The sequence below is a fragment of the Nesoenas mayeri genome (genome assembly GCF_963082525.1).
Source record: "Nesoenas mayeri genome assembly, chromosome: 2".
Lineage (NCBI taxonomy): Eukaryota > Metazoa > Chordata > Aves > Columbiformes > Columbidae > Nesoenas > Nesoenas mayeri.
The window spans coordinates 103,534,784-103,548,776 of record NC_137543.1 but is presented as its reverse complement, the minus strand read 5'-3'; the positions used below and the strand labels follow the sequence as shown (position 1 = coordinate 103,548,776).

Here is a 13,993-nt window from a genome sequence, read left to right as displayed (position 1 = left end):
CTACAATTAAAAGGCATCTTTTTCTCATGTTTCCTTAATGGTAAAAAACCCAGAATATGCATCATCTACAACTTACCTTGCAGAAACATTGGTGAAATGCATATATGATGATATGACTACGCCTATTCTTCCTTTTCCTCCCTGTATTAGGAAAAAGGGAATGATAACTTATTTATTACATTATTGGGCATTATTTTATTTAAGACCCATGATAAACAAAACCTGAAGACAGGAGATTCAGAGAGTCCCTTTGCTCAAGCATCTCCCAGGTTGTAACAATGATGAGCAGCAGCTTATCTGTCTATGCAAGCTGTCTGACAAGTGACAAACACCAAGTAGGATTTCCATGTGCGTGCCTGTCAAGTCTTACTGGCTGAGAGGAAATTATAAAAAAAAAAAAAATCCTGACCACTAGCAGGAATTGCATCAACTATTCTAATTTTATATTACTTTTTTTCCAGAGATCATTCAAGACAAGTCTAGATTCTGCCAAAAAAGGCTATAAAATACCAATAGTGGAAAGCATATGAGTTTCTAACAGGTTTGGGCATTTTTAACTCCCTAGCACCTGAGATTTATAACAACTACTACTTACTTTTATATAGACACAATTTTAAAATGTTCAAAAATCTTGTTAAGTAATTTACATGACATAAATTCAGTACAATTTACCAAGTGGTAATTGCCACAGATTTGAAAACAATTTAAGTCTCTCAGCTGATACAAGTAGCTGTATCTGTCTTCATGGTTGGAAACTTTTAAAGTCATTACTGAAAGGCATGAATCAGCAACATGCATTAACAATTTGTATACAAAATACCTAGGAATACTTTTTCCCATGTATGGGCCATTTTCCTGGCCGCAGCCCTGCAACTAATAAGAATTCAATAGAGTTTCATACAATCATGGCATTCTGCCTGCAAGCAGTTCAGAACTGGGGACTATACAACATGACTTGAAATTTTGGTCCCATTATCACCCTCATTTCATGCAGAGTAACATCTGTCAGGGATACAGAGACAGATTTGTTTCAATGTCACCCGCACAGCTACCAACTCAGCTCTGAATTAATTTCATCTGTATTTAATTAAGGTTTCTCTTTATCCCTCTTCATAGTGAGCAAGCAAGGAGAAGTGACACTGCACAATGGTAACTTGGCTGTAAGGCAGTGCACTGACACTAGCAATTAGAACCTGTCAGAAGTACCCAGGAGGTACTCGATGCCCTCATATCCTACAACCATACAACAGTCTAAAGGGATGATTCGTAATATGTTACCTATGCTTAGCCCACAACAAAATGTCACAGAACATAAAGAGCTTCTAATGAGTTTGCTATTGAGCTGGAAAAACTTCAAGCTTCTAAATATGCTCATGGGAGTAGCAATGACTTTTGAAGGAAGTGAATTAACATTACTGCACGCTAATAGCCAGAGCAGAGGCTAGAAGCTTAGTTATCGTGAAAAGCAATACAGGGTTTTTAAAAAAGATGGACCCATTTTGAAATCACTACTGCTTTGAAACTGGGTCCATCTGTTCAAAGCACTCTGTATATAACAAGCATGCAAGGTCAGTGGATTTAAGCTTATTTAAATCAACTGAAGATCTATCCCATTGTTTCCAACATGGTAAACAGATGAAACTTTTTTTTTCTTTTTTTTATATGAGGAAGAATAAAGGACAATATTTTGGAAATGAATACAGATAGGCAATATGTATACACAAAGGTTACTTACTCTGCAATGAATCACCACCACATGTTGAGGATCATTGTTTAGCCATGACTCCATAGCCTTGCAGATGGTGCACACTTTATCAAGAGGCGGAGCATGGAGATCAGGCCACCCCACATCCATAATCTGCAATTAAACAAGCAACAGTCAAAAGAAACACCTTGATCCTAACCCTTCATATTAAAATCTGGCTTCAAATAACTCTGGCAGAGAAGAATCTCCGTATTTTTTCCAATGTCATACAATGATGCCATTCAAATGGCATGATGTAACTAAAATATGCATACAGGTTTCTTAAGGGGAAGAAGAGATACGTTTGGTTTTTTTAAAGATACTACTACTTCTATAGAAACAAACAAACAAACAGCTCTTACCAAAACACACCAACCATTCACAAGTGACAATATTTCTGAAGCTTGACTGCCTAAAGAATCTTCAATTAGAAATCCAGATATTTTATAATGGTAAAATATTTAGAAGGTCAAAATTAGAATTAAGAATGTTAACTGGCCTGGTTCAGTATTTTGTGTTTGTTTTTATTTAATTTTCAATTTATTTCCTTCATGTGCAACAGATTTAACATCTCCAAATTTGGTTCATATTTTCTGTTCAACTTTAGTCACTGTATTATATGCATATAGTTAACTCTAACAAAAACTGTAACCATGAACAACTTAAACCCTTCATGATCAACAAAACATTTAGAAGGTCAAAATTAGGAGTTCTTTTAATGTTTTCCTTCAAGTAGTGTATATCCCTGTAAATCTACTGCTGTAAGTATACATCTGTGTTACTCTGGTCTTACAATAGCTGGTGAAAACTACCTGCATATCATTTTTTACAACAAATACAACAACTGGTGAGGAAGAACAAAACACAGACATCAACAGCTCCCTTCTTTATGTCTCTATTGTGCAGAGAAGCAACTATGAAAAGGTAGTACAAAAGGGAAGTCTATTTCCGAACAAAGTTCACTAGCTTCAAGTATTAAGACTGTACATTGCAGCATATAACTCCTAGCATCCTGTGACTGCACAATGAAAGTGTACTTGGAGTAAAATTTATATCACTCAACAGGTATTTTTCAGTAGTCCCAATGGGCTTTGGGCCCTGTGTGCAAATTCTAAGAATACAACAGAAACAGCTACACAAAGCACAGACCTAAGAGACACAACATGGAACTTGGGAAAAATAAAAGGGACGCATGTGGGGTTTTCTATCATCTTCCTAAAGTTGTTCTCTTACTCTGTATATGTATATGCATGCACAGCTTCAGTGGTTATCAGGCCATTTAAATTGTATTTAACACTAGAAAGAAAGGCATGTTATGGAAGTTAACCAATACCTTTGGGTTAAGCTTGGCAAGGTCATATCTCTTTTCTGAGAGGTTTAACACCTGTTCAGAAAGAAAAAAAAAAAAAAAAAAATCAACCATCAAGTCTTCCAAATGTAGTTAATAGTTGTATGTGAAACACTTGATAATTACAAGAAACTACAGTGGTAAGGCTTCAGGTTTGCCTACTGTTTTACTAAACTAAATTAACATTTGAAGACAGGTAGCAACAGCAAATGTATTCTAGGGATTCAGTTATTACACAATGGAACTAAATACACATTTTGAAAAAGGGCAATTAACATTCTGCTACATTTTATTTACTTCAAATGGCTTTTAGTCAGAAATACACTGAGATATCTGGGCACCATGCAAAATAACTGCAGGACATAAGAATTTACAAAGAAAAGTTTAGTTGGGTGGTACAGTCTTAAATATTTGAATTTGAGTGCCTGGCAAGAAAACATTGTTCTGTCAAAACTTCACAGGGAAGATACGGCATAGCTATTTAACTACAGCTTAGGCTGTGAGATCTTCCAACTCTTCTGTTACTGTTAGACAGTAAGTTACCATATACTTACTGTTTAATAATGAGCAGTTAAATGGACTGCTAAATTAATGTAAAGGTTGCTATACATGTGCCTCTCCAGCAGACTGAAGGGCTCTTTGAAACATGAGAAACATAAGACAGTTTAAAAATAAGCTCTCCGGATATACAACCTAGTTGTCATTTGCCAGCTTAACTTGCCAATTCGCATACTTGGGACAAATGGCATCAAACCTTATTTTGATCAAGCCAGCCGATTTCCAAAGTATTCATTAGAATATAAATAAAACTAAGACAAAACCAAGAAACCAAACAGATCTAAACTTTGCAAGAGAAACTGACTGCAATCCCACTTAGAAAGAGGGCACCTTAAACAAGACTTACCATATACCAGATTTTTGTAATACAAACAGGCATTAGTGAGATTTAACTGGACTGAGACTACAAGCTTATTTCACAAATACCAAAAGCACTGCTGTTGCATGGGAAAGACCACTGTGAACAACTGAATTTGAATTAGTAAAGCTTTACATATAGTTTATCTTCAAACTGTTACTATCTGGCACCTTACAAACTACCAGCACCTGATGGAAGGGAAGCCAATGTTAGGAAGGCAGCATGTTGAGGACATCAGACCACATTACAAAGTATAACAAGTGCATCCTGAGAACAACAGCTAGTTCATAATGCATCTATGACAGCTGGGTTTGTGAGCAAATTATAATGTATTTAAATATGTATTTAAATCATTAGGTGGAATCTCTCCAGAAACTAATTTCCACTATGAGTCAAAGTCATGCTCCTGAAGCCATAGATTTGATTTTAATAGTTTACACGTGGTAACTAACACGAGAGTAGAAGAAAAAAGTAAATAAAACATTGGCCCTGTTTTAAATTCACCTTCACAGAACAAACTAAGACAATACATGCCATATGGTTTAGATGCACTAGCCAGAAAAAAGCACAGGAGATTAACAGTTTGTGTCATCATTTAAAAATAAATAATCTGCACAGAGAGCTCATTACAGATTTGCTTACAGCTTAATTTCCTATAGAACTAAAAAGCAGGAAAAAATGCATCTAAATCAAGTTAATGAGAAAGAGCTGAACTGAACACACAAACAGCAGCTCTATTTCTATATGTTGTTTCACAATATGCAGTAGAGACAGCCAAGACATGATGGTGAGAGAACATCAGATACCCAGCTGAGGACCCAGAGGTAGCTGGCTGCTAGAAAAAAAAAAGAAAGCACTCCACATTGCAAGGTGTGTATCTTTCAAAAGCATGCTTTGGACAATAAAAACAGTCAGAGCAATTATTCTACAACATTTGGGTATGTGCTATGATAACAGAGACTGCAGTGCTGACCAGCAGAAAAGTGCTTTTAACATCTGTACTTGCTTAACAGCTTAAAACACTACTGAAAAGTCTTGCTCTTGCTTACAAAGCTGTAAAGGTAGACCAAAGAGACTTTAGAAGAGTGACTTCAAGTTTACAACTGTATACGTGGACATACAAGTGGTCTTCCTGCAGGACAGATGATGTATCACAAAAGACTGATGCTACACATACCAAGTAATTATCTCCATGTTTGGATTTGAGCATTCGGGTCACATCTTGTAGATTATGGAGGTAAGTTTCCTCAGAACAGCTAGCAGGAAACGATACGGCAATGATCCGCTCTGTGATGTAAGTGAGGTCAAGTTCATAGCCTTCCTCCATAATGTGATCAAATTCTGCACTTCTGTGAAGAAATTAGATGTGGCAGTCAGAGCAAAGCAGACAAGAACAAACATAGCATATTAATGAGAAGAAACTACAACTTGGCCTCATACAGTCAAGCATCTGATGTTTCCAACCTATTCATTACAACTACAATCTAATTATTAAATGCCTACAGAGCTCAAATTCTTCAGTTTAATACACAAATGGAGCTAGCCAAACATCAGTTCTTCACATCAAAACTGTAGTGAAAAAATCTCTGCAACCAATAACACCAAAAAGCAGTAAAATGAATACAAGCAACTTTGACAAGCAGTAGTGCAACAAATTTGGGAGTTAAATAGAAAACATAAGGGTACTTATGTCTGCACAAATCTCTTTCTGTAGAATTCTGCAAATGCTTTACAAATTGGTAGATTCACCAGTGATCTATAAAACATTGCAGTTGGATACCACCTTGAAATCTACTCCGAGTAACAGTGCAGTCCAAAACCAGTTACCAAACTACAACAGACATAAATGTAATGCAATTAATCTCACAGGTTAGTCTAAAGACACTGTTTACTCTAACTTCTGTTTTTCCAGGTTGAGGGTACAAACAGGTACCTTACCTTGTCCTTCTTAATAGACTAATCAGAAGACTACAGTCAATAAGTTAAAAGTATGCTCAGCAAATACACCAAGTTGTTTTCTCAGATGGGGATTCTAAAAATGGTCCTTGCATAGCAGGACATGCCTTGCAGAAGTCTGAACTCACAGGAATCATGAACACAAAGAAAACCCAAACCCATCACAGCATTACATGACACTACTACACAAAATATTAAAGAAATACGTGCCTCGATCCTTTGTCACAACTGAAAGGCAAGTTCTTCGAAGTACTGCTGGAACCCTGGAACAAAGAAAGAAGAGCAGTCAATCCCATACCTTCTTTGCTGCCACTGATGTCAATGTTCCTGTCTTTTTTCATCATTTATTAAGTCCATACTGGGGAAAACTATACCAACAATAGGATAAGAGAGTATCAACACTTTATGTTTTGACTGCAGTTATAGCAAGAATATGGCCAGCTCTTCATACAGACTCACTGCTACCTCTTCCAACTCACTACTGCCAGAGGAGGACTGGTTGTCTTTTGTGCTTTTCTTGGTAACTGTATTAAGATTAGAGAAAACATTCTATGGCATTCTGAGAAGATGGAGCTTGAACTTCTATATAAACCTGCAAAGTAAGTTCTTCTCAAATGATTCTCTTATGACAAAACTGAAAAATATACTCGGTTCATTCCAGTGTCAGTCTTGGGACTTCAAAGAGAAGCCTAAGCTGCAATGGTTTTGCTTTACAAGAATTCAGTGTGTGTCTTTTGTAGTTCTATTTGTTCAGTAATAGTAACTATATACTAAAAAGCATCAAAATGTTCTCCCCCTTGAACCTTAGCAATAGATTTTTTTTCTCACCTAATTTTAGCTTTCTAAGAATGAAGCTCCAGCATGATAGACACTCAAGCTCTCTGTACATAATAGAAACAGAGACATCTAGAGGGAGCAGTATCCCTTCCTTCCAGGACAGATTTTTAGAAGACAACAGCTATTACTATACTAACACTAAATAAAAATAAATTACAATATTTACTTAACATTTAGAAATATGATTTTATACAGACGATCAGAAGTTTAATATCATATCATATATCATGCATCAGTAACTCTGTAAGAGTATTCACTTATCTTCCTGCCCTGAATTTATACATACTATACAGAAAAATGCACAGAAAAGCTTGCTTGAAGGATGTGTAAGAGCTGGAAACCTGATAAACCCTGTCTGCTTTGACTGTACACATGACAAATATTCCCAAACAAAATAAATCGTGTTCAAATGCAAGAGGCCTTAGAACTTTCCGAACAGAGACACTGTGTATAAAAATTTGGGAACAGCTAGGACACATACGAGCATGCAAGTGGCACGTTTCCTTCCAAAATTTCTGGAAATGAGCTGTTCTGTCAAATTTTAAAGCACATCTGATGGTACAAGGTGCACCTCACCTAAGTGACTGGTCCCAGTTCTACTAGCTCCTGTCTTTACTTATACAACAGAAAATGAGGAAACTTAATGGTATTTTCAGCTTTTTTACTTATTCCTTTCTTAGGATTTTAAAGGCTGTAGACAATACAACATGGGTGCCAAAACAAGTAAATAACTAATAACTGAAACTAAAGGTAATGCTTTTAGCATGTTTTATTCTGTTTTGATAACTATAAAGCAATTAGCAAAATGCGCCTCTCCCTTGACTTCCTTGGACTCTGTTGGTTACACAGATGTATCCATTGCTTAGGGAGTACTTCCACCATTTATTTAATACATTTTATGACTAAACCTCCATGCAACCTAAATAATCTGTCACTTGTTTTCTTACCAGAGGAAGATGAGAAGTGATAAAATCATTCTCTACTGTACATTGCTGTAGCATGTGAACTAACATATAACCTAGTAGCATGCAGCATACAAGCATGTGATCAATAACGTAATGCAAATCACTAGCAGAAATAAAACCTATTAGTGAGATATGTGTTTACTATATGCGTGCTGTGTCACCTACTGAAATGCACAGTACAATATACCCATTACTGCTCTGTGTACAAAAATGGATAATCCTCACAACATGCACTATTCAACAGCAAGTACAACTCAAAACTTAAATCACCAGTGCTATCTGAAAATAAATTTTCTTTAAGCACCTACAATACAGTTTAAAACTCCAGCTGATTAGTTGCACATATAAAATGTATCAGTTTAAAAGAATCCTTCTTCTGAAATCTCATCTGGGTATCACATTTCATTGCATAGTCTTGAATACTCTGCAATACTTGCAACACTCTTCAGTCTGTCATTATGGGTACACTTTTATACCAGTTCAGGATAGGTCCCAAAAATCAACAGAACTCTACCATCTTCAAAAGATACTTTGATTCAGACCATGAGACCTCCCACTGCCTATGTATGGTTCACCAAGCTACTAAATTCTACTTAAGCCTTCATAAGGTCAAGATCACCTTGTGCATTACATGTTGACTACAGTCAAAGACTTGTTGGTAAATGGACCAACAATCAAGGACACACATCTGGTTTTCTTCATGTCCATGAGATTACAGTCACTTCCTCCTCTCTTCCATGGCTTAATTATCTTGTAGCTAGGGATGCATTATTTTTTTCATCAGCTTTTCTTTTTACTATTTGTTTTGTTTACTAATTATCAATGACCACACCACTAACTTCTACCTTCACAGCTAAAATATTTAGCGAACTCCAACACAAATATAATACATTAAATACTACAGAGGCAAAATTGTTACTGAAAAAGCTTTTTAAGCTTTGATGAAACACCATACATGCACACACCCCTACAACATATTCTCTGACACATGAAGATGCTGTTACACCATTTCTCACAACAGGTAATCTATAAACATGAGCCATATCTTACAATGGTTCTGACTCAATTCAGGTTTAATAGTCAAATAAAACCAATCTTTAATTTCTGTTACTTCCTCTCTTGCCTCTTCCCTCCACTCTCCCCACCATTTCTGTGTAGTTTTAAGGTCACTTCTCTGATAAGAAGGTATTTTTCTTCATTCTGGACCAAGTCACACACACCTACCAGCAGAATATGAGTCTCATCAAGCACAAGACTCAACAGCACAGTGCAGACTATTCACAAAGGCAAACCATCTCCATCCAAGTGAAAAAAAGCCCACTATTTTCTGTCTTGCTGCACACTGGAAAGATAATGGCAAAGCATTTGGCTAATCTTCCAAGACAGCAAATACCATCTGGCATCTCCCAGGATGAACAATGACACAGAAAAACTTCCATAACTAAATAAGATTTTCATTTCCTGTCAACCCATAGCAGTAGAGAAGCTGAAGGCGAATGAAAAATAATGGCTTAAAATGGGGTGTTCAATGACACCTGGCTAAAAATTTAGAGCTGTAACTAGGATAGGGTCAGAGAAACTAGTGCTTGATTTGTTGCCAGCACAACAGACCACTCTGAGATTATTCTTCTTTGAGCATCTCCCTATGATTCCTGTCCCCCTGAGACTGCCTGGCAATGAGCAGAGTTCTGAAAAAAAGACCTCACATTTATCTGTTCATTCAGTTTTAAGGAATTTCTATATCTCTGACCAATAAATCTCAAACAATAACACATAAAAGTTATTGCTATGCAAACAAGTGCAAAGAGCCTTCTGGTCAGACAAATTTAGCTACAGCTGTATGAAAGCCAGCAGGGGGAAGCAATTGCTTCTCAAAAGACAACTGTCTTCTTGATGTTACTGAGCACACCCATTGCATCCAAGGAACTGCATCACTGCCCTTTTCCTTTGACATAGTCCTTACTGATTTTTTACCATCTTTGGCTTCTGCACCTAGTCCTGCGCACACTGCGGAGTTTGCAATCCCAACTTTCTTAAAAATGCAGCCTTCCAACGAGGCCAACCCAGAGCCCGGTACAGCTTAGATGTGATACAGAAACAGGTCCATATTTAATTCCACATCATTTTCACCAGGTTAAGACAGCCACTAGAAGGTAAGTTTCCCAGCATAGCCTGTTGTCATTTGAAGCATAGGAAGTACACAAGACAGGAATTAATGCACAGTTTATTCAGTCCTGTTTATTTACCCTCCTCTGACACCAAAGAAGATGAACCTGCTTATGGATTACCTGGTCTGCCTCAAACAGCTAGCTTCTGCTGCCCCAGGCAGCAGGCTGCATCTCATACCTTAAAATCTGTCTCCAGTCTCTCTACAGCTTCAGGGCAAAAACACGACAACAGGCCATCTCACACAGTATGGCACTGAGACACCTCCTGCACCAGTTCAGACACAGAAGGAATAAGAAATAACCTTTCTGCTAAACCTGCATCCCCTCGCCTATGACAAAAGGTTGCCTCTCAAGGAAAGAAATGGGCACAATCAAGTCAAAAATAATATATGTAAAAAAAAAAAATTAAAAATCATATTTGTAAGAAAGCCCTGTGTCTCTCATCAAGATGATCATCCTCAAACATTTCAAGTTCTAAATAAGGGAACCTGGGTTACAACTAGTAGGCTTACACCTTTCACAGACTACAGCCCTCTGTAGTACAGCTCCAGTGACCAGAAAGATCACGGAAGGCACAAAGGGTGAAAGGAAATCAGTTTTGTCCCAGATAACTTCATTTGGTTTTTTTCAGTACACTGATTCACTGATCTTTATATGACAGCTCAGGGGGGTGGGGGCAGAAATGAAAAACCTAGTATGTAAACCACTGGTTTCCAATACCAAAGTAAAACTAGACATACAGGCCACACATGGGCTTAGAAATACCAGGTGAGATAATGACTTACCCCTTCTGAGACTAGAATCAAAGGCAGGCTAAGGACATCAAATGAAAAATCATTCAGTAGCCTCTACCAAGGCACTGTTCCTGGCATTGAACTACAATATAATAATACAATATCTGCTCGAAAGCAATCTCAGCAGAATACATGAACTACTGGTTGCAAGGATTGCATTGTTTTAAATAGCTAAGACAGCTGACCATGAACTATACACTCCTCTGAGGAACAGCACTGCTGAAGACTCATGGCTCCAGGATCTGACATGCATTTCTCTCCTGTGCTCCTTGAACGGGAGCACTAACAAGTGTAAGGATCAATTAACAGAAACTACAACTACCTGAAATGTAAACCAATGAGTAATCTGTGACTTAAAGGTATCAGGTCATATTTAGAAAGACATGGATCTACTTTGAATATAAATATTTTGTTTATGCCTATTTTAATGTTGATGTAAGCATCAGAAAACTTGAAAAGACAATCTGTCATAAAATTAAATGCATTTTACACAGCTTTTAATTAGCTTATGAAACTTTTTTCCACATAATTGTTCACTATTCAAACAACCACAAATAAGAATATGAATAAAGACACTGATCAGCAGGAGCCCTGAATGCTTTTTAACCAAATTTGTGATGGTATTTTCATCCCCCAAGCCATGGATAGGAATCTGAAGAAATTCTCTAACCTATTCTAAGGTGTAATGTAGCAGTTCAATCTGGGGTACTGCAGAAAAGGACAATGAACTACATTGATCGCTAAACTGCTCCACCATGATCATTCGTACTGACACAGTAGTTGCTTTTAGAAGCTACGGTGAAACACATGTTTGGGTGTCTTGGATGAGAACCAAAATTTGCATAATCTTTTGGCCTCTTGCTTTCAAATGATCGTTAATGTGGAAAAAGATTCATGCCTTGTGAATACAAATGTTTCTATGTTACTGTGTAACTATTCCTGCAGTAAATATTAAAAAATTACTAAAAAAATATTTTTTGGACTTGACTCTGCAGAAGAGATTTATAATTATTACTTCTGCAAACAACCATTTATTTGGCTGTACATTTTATTTTTGTTCTGTATATCATGTTCTGTAAAAATAATGATCTCTTCCCCCATGCAGTATAAAAGCAAGCGTCCAGACAAACGTGCCCCTTCCAAGCAGCAGCATCTGCCAAAGGTATAAATCCCATCTTGCCGTCCTCCTGCCAAAAACGATCCTGACTCTTAGCTGCTACTGTGATTCTTCCCTCTAACACTTCGGCCAAGACAGGTCAGGCTCCTTTAAAGAAATTAACTGTAGGGTACTAATCCAGCTCGAGTTTGTGGGGCACTTGGATATGGTGTTCTACCTACCAACCTGCCAGGGCAATAAGGAACTAACAGAGGCAGGAAGATAATCTTCTAACTCAGATTCAGAAAAGCAACCTTGCTCACAAACTGAAAGTTCATGCTAAAGCTGGGTCTTCTATCCATCTTTTTAAAAAAATGAAATTCATAACAGAGAAGGCACGTAGAAAATTTTTGCTACTAAGGGCTCTTTAGGAGAGAATACTGAATGCAAGTAAAGGCCATATTCAAGTGAGAATGAGGCACAAATGGTTTTTTACTTAATATACAATTTTACAGATAAACACATTCATATCTGTAGAAAAATAACATAACTGAAGCCTTAGTTCTACAATGCATCAAGACTAGGACTTCACACAGAGCTTTGTAAGGCAAGCACCTGGCCTTAACCAGCACTGTTTGATGCTGTCTCCTGCACACCTGCCTGGTTGAGTTAGAGTCAAGTCAACACTCAAATGGCCCAGGGAAACATACAAAGTCCATATTTAAGTATTAGCACGTTAAGTGTTAGGTGAAGAGTTCACCTGAACTGACTAAAATAATACATGTGCTCCAGCTCTGGGTGTAACATAGTTTCATAATTACTCCAGAGCTATGAAACACCTTCCTAAATTAATTCTATCCACAGACAATGTAATAAAGCACAACAGACACAGCAGAGTATAAAGGTTTCTGCATTGATTCACATCTACCAGGTTATGAGGCTCTGTAGAAGTCCTGCATAGCATGACTCAACAGTACCTAATGCAAAGTTCCCGTATATATATGATCTACTTCTAACTCTGTAAAAAGATAGTGATGTCCATAGTGGAAACAAAAAAATGTGGTGTCAGAGGGGAATACTGCAGAAAATCTCCTGAGTTTCTCTCTGACAGAGTTAAGATGTAAGAGATCATAACCAAAGCAAACTTTCATCATAAATTTGGCACCCTACTAAGAGAAAATTATGTGTTTCAGAATCACTTCTGCTAGCCTTTAGTTGAAACAGTAAGTCCCATTTTTTTTTGTTTTTAATACATTAATATTAAGAACAAAATAAGATTCCAGTCCATAGGGGAATGAGGAAGCCCTCTAAAGTAAGAAAGTGCACTTCTGACTTCTTGAGTGAGAAAGTATTATACATGACTCAGAACTATCCCAAACATTAGAATAAAGGTAAGAAAATTTTGGTTCTGACACTAGGTGAAATTCAAGCCAAACTCTCTTTGTTGATGTTTACACAGCTTTCCTATAAAGCAATAAGGACTGATGACAGAAATATTCCTTTAGCAACCACATTGCTAGGAAAAAGCAAGAGCTTTCTTTCCTGGACCAGAGAGAGAAGAAGAGAGAAGAAATCCCAGAGCCAAAAAGGGGTCAGGCAGGTTAAAGCAGTCTCTTCCAATTTAGTTAATAATCAAAAGGAGAAAAAGGACAGCACAAATTTATGAGGAATAGAAGGCAGAAAGACGAGGAACGCATTTCCCATTAGCACTATGAGATGGGGTGTGCACTGCAGTTACACAGGTCACAGAACCAGAGCTGCAAAAGCCTCAGCCGGGCAGCGGCGGCATCCAGCCCTGCTGCCTGCAGCCAGCAGCACTTCCTCAGGAATCCCCCACACTTGCAGCTTTACACCTCCTCTCTTTTCCAAACAGGAATATCTGTTCCTATTACTGTGCTTCAGCTGGGAACTTTCTTCTATTCCTCAATGACCCCTACCCCTCATCCATGCCACCCTTTGCTCCTGGGGTATAATGGTCCATTGAAAATAACTACCAAAAATTTCAGAAAACTTGCTAATGGTCTAATAACAAGCAATGCGAAATATAATAGCACAAAAGGCACAGTTGAAGAAGCACTGCTTGCCATTAAGGCTGCCTTCAAAATGGCTCTGCATGAGCTATTCCATGTACAGAAAAAAACCCAGAACATATTACCTTTGGTTGGGTAA

General features: G+C 37.5%; 1 protein-coding gene across 1 annotated transcript in view; it reads right to left on the bottom strand.

The window, feature by feature from the left end:
* TNS3 (tensin 3) overlaps positions 1 to 13,993 on the bottom strand; it is a gene marked incomplete at both ends in the record, with an annotated part of 226,390 nt that overhangs the window by 107,330 nt on the left and 105,067 nt on the right. The window contains 5 exon segments of the mRNA XM_080340298.1: positions 77 to 141; positions 1,736 to 1,858; positions 3,078 to 3,128; positions 5,186 to 5,357; positions 6,175 to 6,227. Of these exon segments, the coding sequence (XP_080196424.1) occupies positions 77 to 141; positions 1,736 to 1,858; positions 3,078 to 3,128; positions 5,186 to 5,357; positions 6,175 to 6,227 (464 nt within the window).